Source organism: Acipenser ruthenus, chromosome 24 (assembly GCF_902713425.1).
Source record: "Acipenser ruthenus chromosome 24, fAciRut3.2 maternal haplotype, whole genome shotgun sequence".
NCBI classification, from domain to species: Eukaryota; Metazoa; Chordata; class Actinopteri; order Acipenseriformes; family Acipenseridae; genus Acipenser; species Acipenser ruthenus.
This window is the reverse complement of record NC_081212.1, coordinates 19,243,150-19,262,398: the sequence shown is the minus strand read 5'-3', so window position 1 is coordinate 19,262,398 and position 19,249 is coordinate 19,243,150. Positions and strand designations below refer to the sequence as shown.

Here is a 19,249-nt window from a genome sequence, read left to right as displayed (position 1 = left end):
CAAGCAAAAAGCTACTTGTAATTGGAACAGAACATAGAACAGCCCACAGGGGCACGAAAAACCTATAGACCAGCTTTGTATTAGACCAGCTCAATTACAACCAACTCTATGAAAGAGCAGCTTGAAGCCTGAAATAGCACAGCTATACATGTATCTTAACTAATGTATTCTTCTTCATGTTGTTTCAGTCATTACATCCTGGTCACTATTTTTTTTACCTCTGTGATCTCAAAGGGGCTCGAAAACATGTCTTCGCTCTAATGCAATATTTCTATCTGCACCATGAAATCAGTTGTCACCTGGCATCATAAAACTCAGTCTGTTCTCGTTCCAATATTAATCAAGGGCTGCAGTCTGCAATCTGCGACCGGACATTACAGACTGCAATCTGCAACAGGACTTTCCACAACAGTGTATCACGTTGCTATTGATAAATGAATTCACTAGCATCCAACATTCATCTGACGATATAATATATGCACTTTCTGTCTGCAATCAGAGAATAAAAACCCCTCCTTCAGACACACACATTGGACGCTCATTGGGTAGCTTCCTCCTTCAGCGCTAGTTCGAGAGATCGAGTTCTGCCAGCCCGCAATCCTAACTGGGGTTGACAGAGTCCTAGATGAAATGGATTTGATCTTGATCTGCTACTGATGGAAATGAACAGGTCTGATTTCAGATCACTTTCCAGTTAATCCCAGTGATAGACGGAAGTGTCGCTTTAGTTGGTTACTCTTAACCTGTCACCCTAAAGCACTCTGCCCTAGTGGATGTAATGCCTCAGCAACATGCTATTTCTTACATACATGTATACATACACTACACTGCCTCCCTTTGCCAGGAATATTCATTCGACAGCAATCTCAATAAATACAATTACTATTTCAAATACGCAAGTCTTATTTTTATCTAAAATAAACAGTGGAATTGCGATGCCAATTAAACTGTAAAAGTCTGTGCCAGTTTTAGAGCTCTCCAGTAGTAAATCTTGTGGTTTTCTTCTATTCGTGTTTCAACCTGTCTCTTGCAAACGCACGTTAGGCACTTAATTGTCCCATTGCAATTTAACCAATTAAAAAATAGTGTTTGTGCCAATTATGGACAGTGTTTATTATTACAACAAATGTCTTGCAAAATTGGTTTCATTATGGAAAGCCAGATCGTTTTTAATGTAGAACCTGAGCGAAAGCAAATTACTACAATATTTTTTACAGTAGTAATTTGTGTGTGTGCATCAACAACAAACATCATTATCACAGTTCATTTATTTTATTAAAAAAGCCTTTTTTATTTTTTTAAATGCTTTTTTGGTGCTTTTGAAAATGTGTTGGAATAAAGGCCATTGCACAATTAATTATCTTGGTTAGTTTGTTTGTTAGTTTTTTGACGTTTAAACCAAAAATGTACCATTTTGTGAGAATGTTGCATTCAAAAAGTTTCATAATTTATAGTGTGTGGATGCATTGAAACCCCTGTAATTGAGTAATGTGTGTGAAAACCAATGTAAAATTACAAATAAAAACAAGTAAAATATAAAAGAACATTAATACTATGCTTTCGTTATTGCCAGAAGACTTGTCTCAGACTAATGTATTATTTTTGTTGTTTAGGTTCACTTCATAACATTTTCTGCTTCAGTCACTACATCCTGGTGACAAGAAATGTAAAGCACTCTTGGGGGGCCTAAATAGAGCTTTCAGAATCATGTCTAATCTCCGTTTACTGCTCCCCCTACAACACTTTGCTTCTGGTGTATGTAAGAAATAAGTCAGTTATTAATACTACATAGAGCCATTGTGTTTTTTCTTATGTCCAATTGGGGCAGAGTGTTGCAGGGGGACATGTAATTGGTTCCACTTTGGTGTACCACATGTACTTGAAGGTTACATAGAACCCCATTGGGGTCACAGGAGTGCTTTAAACTTTTGAGTTTAAAAAGTCACCAAGACGTGAGAACTGAAACAAAAAAATGAAACCAAGTGAATTTTAACAAGAATAACCCATTAATCAAGATAACATATTTCAGACCTGTAAAATATACAAAATAAATGAATATACCCTGATAAAACACAGTATCAGTCATTTTTTGTTACTCGTTTCTGGAACATGTCTTTCCACAGTGCGGTGCCAGGATGACTAGGAAGAAATGTGATCCTCTCTATCTCACTAACCTTTTTCTGAGCAGAAAGCCTTTGATCAAACTGACACCAGCGCTGTGAATACTGGAAGATTTATGTCCCCTATAACAACCTCATATTCAACACAATCATTCACTGCCCCTGGAGAGCAGTTACATTGCCCATTAATAAAATGGGCCCCACGCTGTTTAACTAGGTGCCCTATTGACAAAGCAGAGCTTTTAATGAAAAAAAGATAAATATCTCCCTGCTACGACAACACTGTCGAGTTAACCCTTCACTGAAAACACACCACCCGTGAAGCAATCAAACATGTGTCTTAGTGACTAAGACAGCTGAAGAACAAGGCGCTTTTCAAATGCATATTACATCTCTAACAGAGGAGGATTCAATCAAAGTGGATTCTTGTATTTCCAGTTTAATGGCACTATTCAATCCTTCCAGACACACCACTGTATTAGCAAAAGTCAACATTGAACAGGAAAATAGTGCTGCATGTTAGAGGCTGTGGGAGGACAGGTCTACTCTCAGACTCATCACTGCTCTTGTGGTAACAGTTCAAGTCAGAAATAAACCCACACTCATTTTTGGAGTTTATGTTCATAAAAGGTCACAGACAATGACTCACCACATTACTTTGCTGGGTTCATCATAAAGATGCTGGGGTCTATTCCATTGATCTAAACGGTGGTGGATCTCAACACAACCAGCATTTAAACCATTAAAAGAAATAGTTGTAGAGGTATTTGGCTCCATCAATTGATTAACCCCTAATGTTCAATACATAATTATATGTCTACTTATAGTTTTACCACATAAATAATGATCACTATTATACTACAACTTTTGAAATTGTTTTTTTTTTACCTTTGTTTGTCTGAAATAATCACTGCTGTGCACTGAAAGAGTTAACTCCGAGTGCAGGAAGTGTTTCATCAGTAAGCAGTAGATTTAGAACAGGTGTCATGAATTCGTGTGATCTCAGCCGTCCTTTATTTGCCATTCCTTTATTAATAACAGAACAGCAGGCCTCCATAAAAAACAATGGGATTGAGCAGTGTGCAGTTGGTGTATAAGCTCGGGATGATATCTGTACACAGGACTAGAATTTCTACAAATCCTTTAATATAGAATTCATATCATTCCTTAAAAATAATTTGTTTTTCTTGTTCACATAGAGATATAACAACCATCTTATAGTGATGAGGTCTTATAAATACGGAGCGTTTTTTAGCCAACTGGCGTATACTTTCTGTTTTAACAATCCCTATATAATGAGCAGAAATATACTTTTTAAAGGGTTCACTTGTAAACTTATATTACTCTTTACTAGTCACCAATAACAAAATATGAGAGGGCTGTGCTTAGAGAGGGCTATGTTACAATTACGCGCCTTAAAATGGCACAAAAGACAAACTGCATGGCATTTTCTCAAGCAAATGAAAGTCTATGATTAAAGAGTCCAGAAGTAATTCTCTTATTCAGCCCCTGTGTTTGTACAGCTACAGTAATTCCGCTCCTTAGCACCAGAACAAAGAGCCTCAACTGTCCTTGTTTGGGATGTATACTCATTACGTTTTAATACAGGTAACAGAAGGCAGGCACAGCCCCTCCCATTGAAGTCTCCTATTTGATCTTCCTCAATGACAAACACAATGGAAGCCTTTGAGGAATATGAAGCAGTGCCAGCTTACATTCACAGGTGAGCAAGGCCCTGCCAGATTTCTGTGAGCCAGCAAACCACAAAACAGGGAAGTCTGCCTGTGGTGCCCTCAGGATAATAATGAAACCATAGAGGAACACCTGAAGAATATGGTTTTAGTTAGTATCACCTGTCTTAAGGGGTTAATATTTCCCATAGCACCAGACATTGGTAAGTGAAGTGACATTTGCTGAGAGCTTAAAATGTCAAGAACAGAGTTCATTAGGGCACGTGTCACACTGCAAACACTAATAGTAAACCAAATGTTAATAATTCAACAAAAGTCTCCATTCAATATACTGGGGGATATTTTAAAAACATTTTTAATAAATGAGGCCTACTCACGTGAATCATTTAAAATAATAACACATAATAATAATAATAATAATAATAATAATAATAATAATAATAATAATATAAAAATCTGCTTTTAATTTTGTTAGCATTTTTTGTAGCACAAGTTCTATATATATATATATATATATAGTATGTAACTCAAAATAAGTTACCCCCATTACCAGTTTTGGAAAATTCATTTGGAAGGTATTTGAAAGCATCACCAACTGACCACAGATAAATACATGTACTTAATTTTTTTAAATAATTTTTTGTTTAATTTGAATGTAAAATATAGGGCTGCACAGTCTACGTTTTTTTTTAAAAAAATACAATTTACACGCTTTAAATTATAAGTCTAGGTATATATTAACCTCCAAAACAACTAAAAACTAAATAAATTCGAGTGTTAGTTATTTAATAGGAACATCTGAGTAAAATGATCTGTTATAAAAATACCTGGTTGTCACTTTCGATAAAGATTTGAGAGACCTCGATAATAAGAAACGTTGCCTCTCTCGAGTCTGGTTTAGCACAGGTGGTCAGATTCTGCAAATGTCTCAAGTAAATTCACTTTTATAATTATCATTAAATAATTTACTGTAATCACCTAAATAGAGTAGATTTTGAGAAGTCTAATAATAACTTTTGAAAGGAATGCGCGCAGAGTAATTTGCAACAACACGTAAAAACATAATTCTTCTGCAAATTGCAAGTACCCAAGGCTAATCAAACAGGTGTTCACTTTTGCAATGATTACGGTACAATAGTTAAACTCTGCAAAGCTTATTTTGTTCCAAAGGCAATAGTTTGTCAGTGAACGTGACGTGATATCAAAAAGCTGTCATTATGAAAGCTGTAAAAACAAACAAAACTAAACTTCAAACATAAATAAAAAGCATTTACCTGTAACTCTACGATATCCTCGTCTTGTTCACAATGTTGCCAAACTTGAGCTTGTAAAAAAAACAGATGTTGTCAATTAAACACCTATCCAATAGATGTGGCGATATACTCCACGTGTTTTCATAATACATTCGTAACCTGTTTTGCAAGAACTATACAGCACCCGAAGAGTGTCAGTTCACATGCATAACAGGACTGTCATTATGCAACCGCAGTTAGAACTTTATACCCTGTGTGTGTGTGTGTACAGATTGATAGTGTTCTGTCAAACTTACCGGATAGCTGGCTGAAAGAAAGACTGTGACTTCAGTGCACACTACACCTGGCCATGTGAGGGAGAGTGGCTTCTTTATTATTCTCATCACAAAGAAACAAAAACCTGCGAACTCGCAATACATTCAACAGAATAGGCATCATGAGCACGTCAATGAGCCATATACAGGTATTCAACATTGCAATATAAATAATGTATATTTGCATGCTTTTCGGACGGTGTAATTGCTCATTTAATTGAATTAATTTTAAAAATAAATAAAAATGAAGTACGTTAAAATTAATATCGCACAACATGAATATCCTCAATATGGCATTTGCATTGAACAGTATTGGGAGTATGAAGAAAAAAAAAAAAATACCTGGCACTATTGCTGAACAAAATGTTTGCCTTGATTTCTAACGTGTATTTATTATTATTATTATTATTATTATTATTATTATTATTATTATTATTATTATTATTATTATTATTGTTATTATTATACTGTTTAGTTTTAATTGAATTGGTTAAGCTGCAGTAGAAACAGCTGTAACTGCTGCAGTTGTGCCTGCAGTTTAATATCGGTGTAGCAACATTGCAGCTGCATGTATAATGCAGTCAGACTTCAGCACTGCCAGTTGACAGTTTAAATCCCACAAGGCAGTTTTAGCCGTACTCGCCACTACAGTAAGTTAACTCTGATATTTACTGCACAAGAACGACATGGGCCATTCCATGAAACACTTCACTTATATACTTTGGGTACATCAAAAAATCTTCTTTAGTCTGGTACCGATTACCTATCATTGCAACGCTCATGGAGTGGCCTTGCTTCTAATTGCAGCAGTAGGAGGTTATAGTGCATACGGGCACCTCAAAATGATTGGCTCACCCATGAAAGTGCTGTCATTTCCCCCTCAAAAGATAATGCTGTTTTTGTTTCCTGTAATGACAACACAGTATAAGGAGGAATGTCTTTTCTACTAAACCGAAGATTGACATTACTATACAGAATACACTGCAAAAAAGAAAGCCATGAAATATATTTTTTTAAAACAACCATTATGGTGGTGTGGGATCCCCAAAAGCACTGGTGTCAGACTTTAACATGGTCCAATTTAATGTTTATGTGCACCTCAATTTGACTGGGTCATGCTTGATCAAATAAATGCAGTGAAGCTCGTATTTTTTTTTTCTTAATGAGTTTCCTTCCCCTATTGTGTCCTGACTAATGATAGACTCTGCCAGAATACAGCCACTCCATTTGAAATCCCTTTACCTGTAATGTTTACTTTTCTGTCAGAAAGGGATTGGCTTAGCTGATGCTTCCTTAGCTGCAAGCAGCATAACAAACCGAGCTCAGAAACTTTAAGCAAGATTGGATGTTGTGGTCAGCATTTTATTTATTTTTTTTAAACCCAGGACCTTTGGCTACAGTACACAGCTTGCAAGGTAAGCTGACCTTGTGTGAGGTTTCATATTTCTATATTGTGAACCCTGGAAGATGTGGGCCCTTGTTTAGCTTGGTAACCAGGTAGCAGCACATACAGGTGGTTCAGGATCATGTTGAAGTGATTCACACTAGTGCTGCCAGTGTCTATATCTATCTATTCCTGTATCTGTAAATGAAAGGGCTTGAAAATCAGATAGGTAAGTCGTATGTTTTTTTTGTTTCAGAACCCTGTTTAAGAGTTTTATCTGTCTATGTTTGCGTGTCTACCTGTCTGTCTGTAACTACACAGTGGTTACAAAGTAACTAGATCACTTTGTTCTGCTGCTGTTGAAAAGGATCAGAGAAGTTCTATCATCACTATAACTTTAAAACTGCTAAAAGCAGCTTTGTATTTTTCTTCATTGCAAAGTGGCCAACTGCTGACTTAATGTATATTACAGCTCTCTTTCCCAAGGATTACATTTCAACTATGGGATTGCTATCCGGATAAACCCTGCGAGAGTGGAGGGCTGTTATTGAATGACAGCCCTGCATGCAATGGTGTCTTCAATACAGTAGCTGTTTGCTTTGTTGTTTGGTATTTTTTTAAAAGCTGCTGTAAGTATAGTGACACCCTAATTAAAATGTAATCCTAGGCGTAGTCTGACTAAATGTGTCTTTATGTCTGTCTGCATATAAACATTCATTCATCAAAAAAATATTTAGCACAGACTTCTGGCAAGTGCTTAGATGGCAGGTTCATCCTATTTAAAATCAACAAATCAATAATTCATACTTCTTATATAGAGAGGCATGGAGATCTTCTTCATGCATTTTTCATTGTAATGTAATTCTGGGCTCGTTGGTGACAGTAAACCATGATGTGGCATCCAATTCTGCATTAAACCATGCTTGCTTTTTTTTTTAAAGGATCTGGTATCCAATTCTGCATAATTAAGCAGGATTTTATATGTTTTAGTAAATCCTTAAATGTGATCTAATGAACCACTTATTAACATTACTACACGGCATTAAAATACAGCAAAATGGGAATGGTGAGGAATCTGGTTTATACATTTCAGGACACAGTATTCAGATCCAACCACTGTTTATATGATTAAAATAGACCTCAATATCTCATAAACCAATTTCCCGACTTCAAATTGTTTCAGAAACTACTGTACCCTTCACTTGGGCCTAAGACCTATTATGCACATTCTATTCTAAAGCACCTATCACTTATTACCATTTACAGTCAGGCCACCATAAGTAAATGATTTGTTTTTAATAAAACCAGTAGGATGCAGTTGACTTAATTCTATGTTTTGTTTTTTTTTTTAATACAGAAAACAACCCTGTGTGTCTTCCTTGAGCAATCATGCTGAAGACTCGGCTGAAGATCGAGGCGAGGGAACTGGACTTTGAATTCGAGGTGCTCAACGTGCAGTTCAACGAGCTGGGAAAGTATGTGCTGCGGCTGACCGTGGAGAACCCCCTGCTTGAAGACTCCGGGACTGGGGTGCAGCTGCGGGTCAACGACGGGGAAGTCCTCTACACCAGCACGGGAACCACCGACATCATCCAACAAAGCAGCCTGGACGAGGTGTACACCTGTCTCCGATACAAGTTTGTCTTCACACTGCCACAAGGTAACATATTTAACAGTACTGAGATCAGTACCCTGGCCTAAAACCAAATTAAACAGCAAGTAGCTTCATAAGTCGTTTATTTATTGTTTTACCTTTACCTTGCTATTTTATGATGTTAAGTGGTTCTGGGTTCTGTTGATTCAATACTCAGTAACTATGTTTTTTTCTCTATATCTGTCTTTACTGGTCTGGGAGCTATGGGAACATTCTAACTGCCTAGGGCTGAACAGACTTCCTCATTCACTAAATGTGACTAAATGACCTTTCAACTTCACTCGCCCCACCACTCTCTCTCTATGTGTAGAGCAGGTTGGGCCAGCAGAGTTAAAAGGTCACATTGTCACATGGTATGAATGAAATGAGGAAGTCTTTGAATTCCGATGATAAAAATGGGTTTAAACATGTTTTTTTCCATGTAATATACTTGGTATAGAAACAGAATACCCAATGAAAGTTCCCAGAGTGCTGTTTTTGCCTTACAAAGGCTGTAAACAACCCATTCAACCCATTTGGGGGCTCGTGGGTAATTCTGCTCTACTCATTCGTGGAATACCTACAGACCTCAATGAATGTTCATGGTGTTTCATCTATATATACTGTATAGTACATAGACATCCACATTTCCTAAGTGGTAGCTATATCAACTTGAATTGCAGCATTTTGCATTGAAATTAGGAAAGTGGCAATACTTTTGGGTGCCACTGTGTATAAAACTGTTTCTAAATCGTATATGCCGCCATTGACCTGGCATCTATGTAAATTAGATTTTGGGTTCCTTGTATAAATATTTTAAATAAAACAGTCACTGCAGTCAATAATCAAGCAACAATGCCAGCTACATTGGGTACTAATGATTAAATAGTCCTAGTTATGTTGCCTAGTATGCAGCCACTCCATAAATCTATTGTTAACGCAGGTGTAGCTGCGTGAGCCCCTGTTTACATTTGTACTGGAAAGTGCTGGTTGGAGGGTATAGAGCCGTGATGCCAGCAGAGCCTGTGAGACAGTATTAAGATACGGGCCTATTGTGCTTCCCGTGATGTCTCATTAAGTCTTGCTATTGATTTCAGCTACAGCTCCATTGAGACAAGTCGTGTCCTGAGTTTGTTAGGCCCTTTAAAAGGCGGTTCTGCAGATAAGCTTGGAGCTGTGTATTGTTCTATCTCCTCTCAGGACTGACACCCTTATTTAAAGCATCTCCATGGTACACAGGCTCTTTGCCTGCTATAATGAGGTGATAATGCTGTGATATCGGTGCCGTAACATCGGAAATACTATTACAGCAGAACTGGCAGCATTATAATGGAAAAGCGCAATCACATTATACCCATACTGTACAGCTGATGTTTCCCTAGATACCTTTAGAAAAGAGTGCTTTAATATAATTGATTTGAGAACCTGTGAATATTTACAACGTGGCCTAACAAAATAATGTTAAAATGTTAAAATGGTAAATGTGTATTTGTTTTTTTCAATGGTTCTAATGAACTAAATTTACTGTTTGTTCCTCCAGATATTGCAATGCTCCGTTTTCGTCATTCTGCATTCTACTTCAAGAGATTTCTCAATATTGTCATTTAATTTTCTACTGGTCTTGACTGTCAGTATTGCAGAACCTGCTTGTGTTTAAATTTCAGATATATTCCAAAAATGAAATACATTTTATAAATATATTTAAAAAACCCTTATGTTTACCTCTTTACTGCTTTGTTGTAGTTTTGGAGGATATATTAAAAAACAAAAAGAACAGTATAATGTGCATGGACTTGGTGCAATGATGCATAATAATTCCTGCCAACATTATTCACATTATGGAAATCAGCAAACACAGACTGGTATAATTGTATTCCTAATTGTCTGCATTTCAGGATTCTGCAAAAATGACAAAAACCACGACGTGCGCCTGAAAATCGAGGCCTTGCGTGTTACGGACTCCCAGGTGAAGAATGGCACCAAGGTCGGCGAGGCTTTCTTTGCCATCTACCCACGAACCAACACTCCCCGAATCAACCTGTACGCCCGCAAAGATGAAGAGCTGTACCACTACAGCAACATCATGGCTCTGCTCCGTGTCCAAAACGACTACCTGGCCATGCACTGCGGGCGCCTGGCCTACACTGTCTCCTTCCACGAGGCTCGGCCTCCCCATGAAGACCCCAACACTACCTCCCGCATGCCTTCCATCCAGGAGGAGGGCAAGGGGGGTAGGCAGACACCGCGAGCCCCCTCTCCTGCTCCCTCCACACTCAGTGTGCCCCCTTTAATCCCAGAGCCCACCCAACAGCAAGAGCCTGAGCCCCCTCCATCAGAGCCCACAGCTCAGGTACTACAGGAGGGTAGATTGTGAGCCAGTGTTGAATCCATGTTAATCCAGACAGGGCATTGGGTTTAACCACTGAGCTACTATCACATTCTTATTTAGTCTGGAACAAATTGACAATCTAAAGTGAGACGCGAGGCTTGCCCAAGCCAATGGGATATATATGATTAAATAGAGTGAGACAGCAACAATTTCCCAACCTTTTGTAAAACTGCATTGTTTCAGATAGGTATGTGTACACCCCAGTAGACCAGGATTAGTGTTGACTCATGTATTTATTCTTCATCTATCTTTTACCTCAGTGACCAGTGTGATAAGTCTGTGTTTAACACAAGCTAATAAAGAAACAACGAACAAACAAACGAAAAAAAAAAACTGGCATGTTTTCAGCAAATATATTTGTTTACTTGTTTTGTTCACTAGGACTACAATAAGAACATCATGGTTTTGTGCTGGTGCTGAAAACTAAACTTGTTTTGTTGGCAAACTTAACATAGGGATTTGTAACAAAAAATCACCAATACACACCTCACAGTTAAGTCTGCACAAAAAAACACTACATCTTTATCCTTATAAATCATTCACTTAAAGTGTTTTGTTGATTTGACCTTGAATTTCAAGGGTCAAACTCTTGGATGAATCATGTTGTGTGGATAGGTGATGTACCTTACTGTAAAATGAAGAGCATTTTTCAATTTTTCCTCCCTGAAAGCCAGAGCCTGAGTCAGAGAGGAGGGCCTCCCCTGAGTCGATGCTGGAGAGCCCCAGCGAGAGCCTGCCGCCCACTCCCGATGGAGGCCTCGCATCATCACGGCCCCACAGACGACCCACCGAGGCCAGCCTGCACTTCCCCTCCCCCCAAAACACGCCTGGGCAGAGCCCCGAACCTCTGCCAGCCACACACGTGAGTGAAGCAGCCTGGTGGGATCACAGGACAGGTTTAGACAGCACGTGGTTCATGGAGGGTGCCCATAAGTTATTCAATCTAAGTAATAACTGGGAGCAACCGGACAAAAGAGCCACATTTGTTTTCCCAAGCACCTAAAGAGTTTGCAATCCTGCCTCGTTTTTACAGTTATAGCCAATGGTCTGTAAATGCTGCGTGAACATTTTTTACACATGTCTTTGTTTTTTCACTTATTCCACTTCTCAGAGAAAAAAAAGGACCTGCTTGTATGCGTCTATTTGGCTGTTACACCAGTTTTCTTGACTAGAAGTATTCCTTCCTATTGGAAATGCTTTGTTTTTCTTTTCAATTTAAATGCCTTTTGTGGTGAGCCTTTACATTTCCGCTACAGTCACACTTCCAGACAACAGTTTTTAGTATGTATTTGAACTGCAAACCACCACAAGCTTATTGTACAAGAAACCTGTCATTGTGAATAATAACAGTTACACAGATGCTCTATACTCGACTTCCAGGTGCAACAGTCTTTTCTTGTCTGAAAGGTAATCTGCAGAGACAATGCGGTGCTTATGTTTTTCTATCTCACACCAGTCTTCAGACTTGTTGTACTCCGGAAAAGGTTCTACTGCAAAACCAAACTTTTTGGTTAATCTGTATGATAACTAGCGGCAAGCAAACTGAAGTTTTAAAAAAAAACTTGTTTTCTAGATCAGGATGCAATAACAGGGTTACAGTAGTAATAGTATGCAGCAGACAGCACAGTAATAATCACTATGCTCTCATTAAGCAGGCATTTTTATATTCATGATTCAGCTATGATCAGCCTTGTGGTTAATCGTATTTGAATCCCACAGATCATCCTTGTGGTTATGCTGTGTCCATATGACCAGTCTGTGTCTGTGTCTCTCATTTTGCATTGATCTTGAGAAGTCTCTGTTGTTTTCTTTGTGTTTCAGTGAAAGACTTCACTTTGAAGTCACACCCACATGTGGCAAACAATAACTGTTGTGTTCAAAATCATTTTCAAAAGCAGGACTATTGAGTCAACAGCAGTCAGCATTATTGTAAAGGAAACCAACATGCCAGGATGATTGCTTGAAGGGTTCTGTGTTAGGATATCCCAGTTGATTCACGGTGAATGGTAGTAAGTGAACGCGCTGACCAAGAAATTCTCAGCCATGACTTCAAACACTCAATCACTCAAGTGTGCGTCTTTCATGCTCTATAATAAATGATTGCATGTTAACAAGATCAATTGTTTGAGAAGTTTGAGTGAGTTGAAAGCACATACGAATGCTCAAACAATCTCAGCCCCGGAGTTTCGTTTCAGAGTTCGTTCCATCTCAGGTGGTGGTCTCAGATCAATTCAGAGCTTGGTTAGTTGGCTTCAGTGCAATGTGGAAAGCAAAGTCAGATTAGAAAAATGTGGCCTCAAAGTGAACTGAGTGCACGTCCACGTGAACAGAGTTGTTTTGCACTGAAATGTGATGTGAACTGTGCTCTGCTCTTTTACATACTGAATACTCTCGGTGACCTCAACATGAGGTTAAGTGGTGCAAAGCAGGAGACTGCCACTGTTCAGCTGTTTTATTTTACAGCCTAAACTGCAGTCAATGAGGCTCGTGACACTCAATTAGAAAATAATTGGATTTGTGTGTGTTCTTGGAGAAAGACTTCACTGTAAGGCAGAACAGCTGATTAGGCAGGCAGCAGTAAAATTTTTATAAATTGGGCCTTGCTGATGTTCACTTCATGCGATGATGGACCATAAAAGTCAGTTGATCTGGGTTATCCATACATTCTTCATTAAAGTATAGGATCCATGACAGTTGTCCATAAGTGGTTGCATACCAACAGTATAGCCTGGTCAATTCGTCTGGAAAGCCAATACGCATGGCCCCACTGTATTACTGATACCCCAACCTGAATACAGCAATCTCGATGGGCAGTGGTTCCCAACCCTGGTCCTGGGGACCCCATGTGTCTTCTGGTTTTCATTCCAACTGAGCTCTCAAATACTGAACTTTACTTAATTGAACTAATTATTTGCTTAATTAGACCTTTTTAATTGTTCTCAGCTCCTACAAAGTTGCAGATTTCAAGTTACTTATAAAATGTTATAGCTAACTTGAAATCTGTTTAAGAGCTGAAAACCAGTAAAAGGTCTAATTAAGCAAATTAATAGTTCAATTAAGGGTTTAATTAAGTAATTGAGAGCTCAGCTGGAATGAAAACCAGAAGACATATTGGGTCCCCAGAACCAGGGTTGGGAAGCCCTGCTCTAGGGGTTCATTAATGAGCTGATTCATAGGGATGATGGTGGTGGAGCTCTGATTACAGCAAACATGAGCGGAATATGTCACAACTGATCCGGCAATGCATGGGTCTGCGTGCTGGGAATGCAGGAAGTCAGCAATGTGTACTAAACCAATGTGTGTGACTACTCCACAAAATGATCTGTTCTAGGACTAGAAAACTCAGTTCAGTTAAAGGAAAAGATTTGTATCTTAATTATAGACAGTTAGTTGAGGCCAATTGGCCTATGGAAGCTTGCCCCTTGCTAGTGTAACAGTACTTCTAGCCTCAGGGCAGTATATAATTGACTCCCTAGTGTTTCAGCTGCATCTTCACCTGCTAAACTATTCCGTGTAATTCAAAAGACCAGAGCGGAAGGAACCACTTGGCTGTTTGATTGCAATGTGCCAATGGTTCTCAAGTTGGATTTTAGGGGTTTTATTCCATTATTTATACCATAGCTCAGATCTGGAGTCTACAGCGAGTTGGAGGGGCTGGTCATATGAGAAACGCATGAGAGGGAAGCTAGCGGTTTACCTATCGGGAGTGGACAGTAACATACAGGCTAAGATATAAAGTGTTGCTTATCAACGATGGCACACGTTGATATCCTCCCCACGAGAGTAGTTACCCACCAGTGGCTTTGCCAAGAGTGGGCTTTCTGGCCACTCTGACCTTGAGTTGGGTGAAAATCAACTTTACACAACAGCCTATACTATTTATTATTTATAATATATAGCTAAAAATAATAATCTTAATGTAATGTAATTTCCATCTGTGTATATATTGTGTATTATACATTATTTCCATATCAATATTTTATTGTTATGTATGTATTTTGTATATTTAACGCATCATTTTATGCTCACATTTGTGGACCCAGAGCCCGAAGGGTATATGGACAGCTGGACAAACAGAATGGTTTATGCTTGAAAGATTTACAGCAAAGATAATCAAATCTTGAAATCCTGAGCCCATGATTATGTCATGAAGTGTAATCATGATTGGATTCTCAAAACAAAGGTCTGGACTAGAATACAACTAATTAAAAAAAAAAAATCAATTGTAATGAACACAAATCAATTTCTATTGTGGTGCTGCGTAGTTAGAAAAAAGGATGGGAGAGCAAGCTATTTATCCAAGTCAGATTTATCTTTATAGCCTGCATTGACCGAGCTGCAGGGACCAGGTTAGGATCAGATCATTGAAATGGCATGAATACCCTGACAGGCACAAATCTTTGTAACGTTTATTAAACCAGAAGCAATCAACAGGGCTTCAAACAAGCTGCTGGACACACCTCCATCGTCAAGATTAATGCTGAGGAATATTGAGAAGCACTGAGGATAATAGAGGATAGATCGGCAGTGATATGAAATCAGTTTCCTAGAATCGCACAGTAATACTGTTATTAAGCATTGTATTTAAGTTATTATTGTAGATGTTTACATTTTTACACTAGTCGGTATTTTTAAGCACGCAAACACACATGTTGTATCTTTATATGTGATGCTGGGATACATTTATTTGAAGAGTGGTGTCTCGTGCATTCTTTGTATAAGTCAATTTCTACAGAAGAACAGCATCCTGTGCGTAAAGCAAACTTTTGAAATGCCAATTAACCAATAGAAATGTGTCCTAATCTAAAGCGTTGCCTTTGAACTATGCCCATGCATTTTGAAGTATCAAAAACAAGCAAAGAAACAAAAGATCTTTACCTAAAAAAAGGGATAATATGCTAATAAGAGGTAGTAAATGAATCTAAAATCTTAGCTGGCACTTTAAGGTGATCTGGGAATTCTAAGTAAAATATAATATGTTTACCTGCATACTGGGATCAAACCTATATTAAATGATGATCCTATACTAACCATTAACTTGGACTAATTACTATTTCTCAGTCTGCCTATTATCGACAGCCCCCCCCCCCCCCCCCTCCCCAGCATTCTAACACACTGGCGCATCAATGCAAGTGTGCGAGCCAGTGCTGTTTGCTCACTTCTCCAGCGAGATTCACAGAGAGACAGAGTAATGGAAAATGGCAGCCACTGTAATTTCTCCCTCCACTGTCTGTCTGCAGCAAGTGTTAACAAAGCTGCTCTCTGGCATGTTTATGTATCACTGGGGAGGGGCGCTGATTAATTCGGAGGCAGCAGCGGCTGCCTGAAGGGTCCAGGGCTGTCGGATAGGGCCAGAGGCGATTATTAACGAGGAAGAGTGTTGATGTGAGCGTTCCTCAGCGAAGACAGATTAAGCCAGGGTTTTTACAGTGGTTGTGAATGATTAGTCCTTAATTGCAGTTCGTTTTGCAGAGCAGCATTATGGTGCGGCTGTGAGGCTCATTAGTTTTGGCTTGTAGAACACGACACAGACGCATGTGGCACAGCCCAGATATTCCAGGGGGTTGTCTTCTTGTAGTGCCAAGCGTGTCCTGGCACTGAAGGAAGCAGGAAAGCACTGTGATGAGGCGTCTCTGTCTGCTTTGCGGAGTCCTGTTCTGCGCTGAAGAACGGAGTGGGGTGTAGTCTTGCAACTGTCAAGTCACAGGGCACTGTAAAACACACAGCAGATCAAGCCACCATTCTGGTACCCCTGACTACAGTTGAGTACAGGTGTAATGATTCATTGTGTAGTGATCAATCATGATGCTTCTATTAAATAATATATCTAATGGTAACAGAGGTGTTTATTGTGTGTATTGTGATTCATGAACAAAAATACTGCTACTTCTTGCCCACCAAATGGTTAGTTGTTACCTCATCATGATCAGAACCTGTATTGTAATATTCATTACATTATCGATTTCAATTCCCTGCGCTTTCTTCAAGAGCCTAGAAGTACGTTTTCTAGGCTCATTGAGCTGACTGTATTTCCAATGTAAACATCCTGTTGTGGCATTCTGTCCTTGACATCTGTGCTATTGTGTTTTATTTATTAAGTAGTCATTTAGCAACTTACAGAGACTAGGGATGAACTATGCATCAACAACTGCTGCTGCAGAGTCACTTGCAACAGGACCTCGGTTTTACGTCTCATCCGAAGGACGGAGTATTCAGTGTTGTGAGTAATAGGTAATGATACAACCGTGACATTACTGTTTACACACCAATACTCTAATAAATGAGTACACTAATTAAACTGGAGAATAGACATCAGCTTTGCAGCAGTGTTTTCCCCCCGGAGAGTCAGTTTTGACTAATTTGGTTCAGCAGACCAGCAGGGGAATTCTTTTACAAGTCAGTGATGAATGGGGGCCTGCCAAAGCCCTCAATATTGTGACAGGTTCAGGCCTCTGTGTGTGCGCCCCTCAATAATGAGCCCTGAGTGGGGTGTAAACACAGTCCCCACCACAACGCTAGTGGCCCTGCCTGTCAGAGCTGCAGTTCAACCCGGGGGTAGGAGGGTCTCATCAGAATGGAGGCTCACTTATTCTGCAAAGGGAGCGATGTGGGTCAGGCATCTGTGCTTTGCTGAGGTCTCCTGAGCACCGCGCTTTTCAGTAATACATCTGAAGAAAAAAATATAGTTTTAAACGTTTTATACACTTGGCCTGGAATTATGATATTGAAGTTTGGTTTAGATATAGTTTGGATTACATACAGTGGTGTGCAAATGTATTAGAACACCCCATTGCTTCTGTGGTCTTGATTTGTTGTGCATAGGAAATCAAACCACTGGAACCGAAAACCTTGGAGCATTGTCAACATATGCAAATTAGAGGTTGGGGAAAATAACTTTGTTAAATACATGTTGTAATGTATGGGGTTCTTTACACACAATCAGGGAATTATGTGTTCATTCAAGGATCCTTATTTTGTAGATTAGAAGGTGCACTTGTCTGGTGACAATTCTAATCAGCTTCAAGATAATACAGTATATCCCCTGTGATTGAATAATCTGGTAATAAAGATAACCTTTAGCAATCATTAAAACGCAGGTTTTATTGTTGTGTAGTAAAACTCCAAGGCAAGTTGACAAACACTGGTTTTGCAATGTCTTCTTTTTCAATTATATATTTCCATATATAAATGATGCTTGTGTGGGAATTTATCTGTGCATTTATGTTCAGTAAATTGTAGAATATTTTCCAGCAATACAAGGTGCTAGTGGTACATTTATTTGTGTACCTTAAAGAGGAACCTGGTGTTATATGTCAGATATAGATTGGGGACCTGCCACATGGGCAACTGTCCAACATAGTTGATCAATGAATGAAACTGTGGTAGAATTGCTCAATGAGAGCCAAGAAAGACTTGTTGAGGTGGTGAGTTGTGGTGACTTGGGGTGTAACGATTCATTGTGTATTGATGAATGATGATACAGTCTTTACATGATGCATTGCATCATACGAGAGCTATGTATTGTGATACAGGATCAAAAGCATTGCATAGCTTAGTGTAGATCATCAAGTGGTTCTTGATTTTTGGTTGTTATGAATACATACAAACTCTCCCTTACTAATTTTTAACAAAACAATCTATCATTAAAAGATCATTTAATCTTATAATGCATAATACTAGTCGCTAATTGGGACTGTCACATGTATCGTGATAGATATCCTATAAAAACCTGCATATCGTGATACATATTGTGACATTAGTGTATCATTACACTATATCCAGTTTATGAAGATTTCCCATAAGTGATGTCATCAAGGCAAAGGGAAAGGCCTCAGTACTTAGGATTAATTATATTATTAATGCAATGCAGTAACCCATACATAACCACAGATGTAATACATTCATTTAAACCTAATTGAATTATGATTTAAGATAATATTAAGACATTTATTTAATCTTTTACTATGTATTTTCCTTACTCTAGAAGCCAACATGCAAAGTTGCTTGGCAGCGATACATGACACTCAAATAGACTAATATGTACAGATGGGTACAAAAAATAAACAGATTGCTAAAAAGCAGAGAATAGAAACAATACTAACAGCCAATTAAAACAAGGTCTGAGCACATTTTAAGAGATGGATTTTCTTCAGCAGAAATACCCACAGGCTTCCAGACAGCATTTAAATTGTTGCCTCAGTTTTTAATTACGTATGAAATGTACACCCAGCAAGGCTCACTAATATAATTGGTATTAAAATGAAAGATTAGTAACTACATCCCTGAAGGATACCACTTTAAACATTTATAAGTAGGTCCAAGGGATTCAGATGCTTCTTTTCATATAAAAAAATTGTCTTAGAAGCAAATGTGGGCTTTTTAATTAAGGGCTTTGGTTATTATAGAGACTTACTTGCCAAAACAACACGCTGCTAGTTAGTAGTCTATTTACTTGCTAGCTTGTA

The 19,249-nt window shown here is 38.5% G+C and overlaps 2 protein-coding genes across 4 annotated transcripts in view; one reads left to right on the top strand and one right to left on the bottom strand.

Moving 5' to 3' along the window:
* LOC117427785 (receptor for retinol uptake stra6-like) overlaps positions 1 to 5,241 on the bottom strand; it is a 32,642-nt gene extending 27,401 nt beyond the window's left edge. For all 3 annotated transcript variants that reach the window (XM_058998546.1, XM_058998548.1, XM_058998549.1), the window contains exon 1: positions 5,086 to 5,241. The gene's annotated coding sequence lies outside the window, so the exon portion shown is untranslated. The remainder of the gene's footprint in view (positions 1 to 5,085) is intronic.
* Positions 5,242 to 5,328: 87 nt separating this feature from the next.
* LOC117429440 (coiled-coil domain-containing protein 33-like) overlaps positions 5,329 to 19,249 on the top strand; it is a 108,239-nt gene continuing 94,318 nt past the window's right edge. The window contains exons 1-4 of the mRNA XM_058998543.1: positions 5,329 to 5,527; positions 8,120 to 8,422; positions 10,291 to 10,745; positions 11,455 to 11,646. Of these exons, the coding sequence (XP_058854526.1) occupies positions 8,152 to 8,422; positions 10,291 to 10,745; positions 11,455 to 11,646 (918 nt within the window). The 5' untranslated portion in view covers positions 5,329 to 5,527; positions 8,120 to 8,151. The remainder of the gene's footprint in view (positions 5,528 to 8,119; positions 8,423 to 10,290; positions 10,746 to 11,454; positions 11,647 to 19,249) is intronic.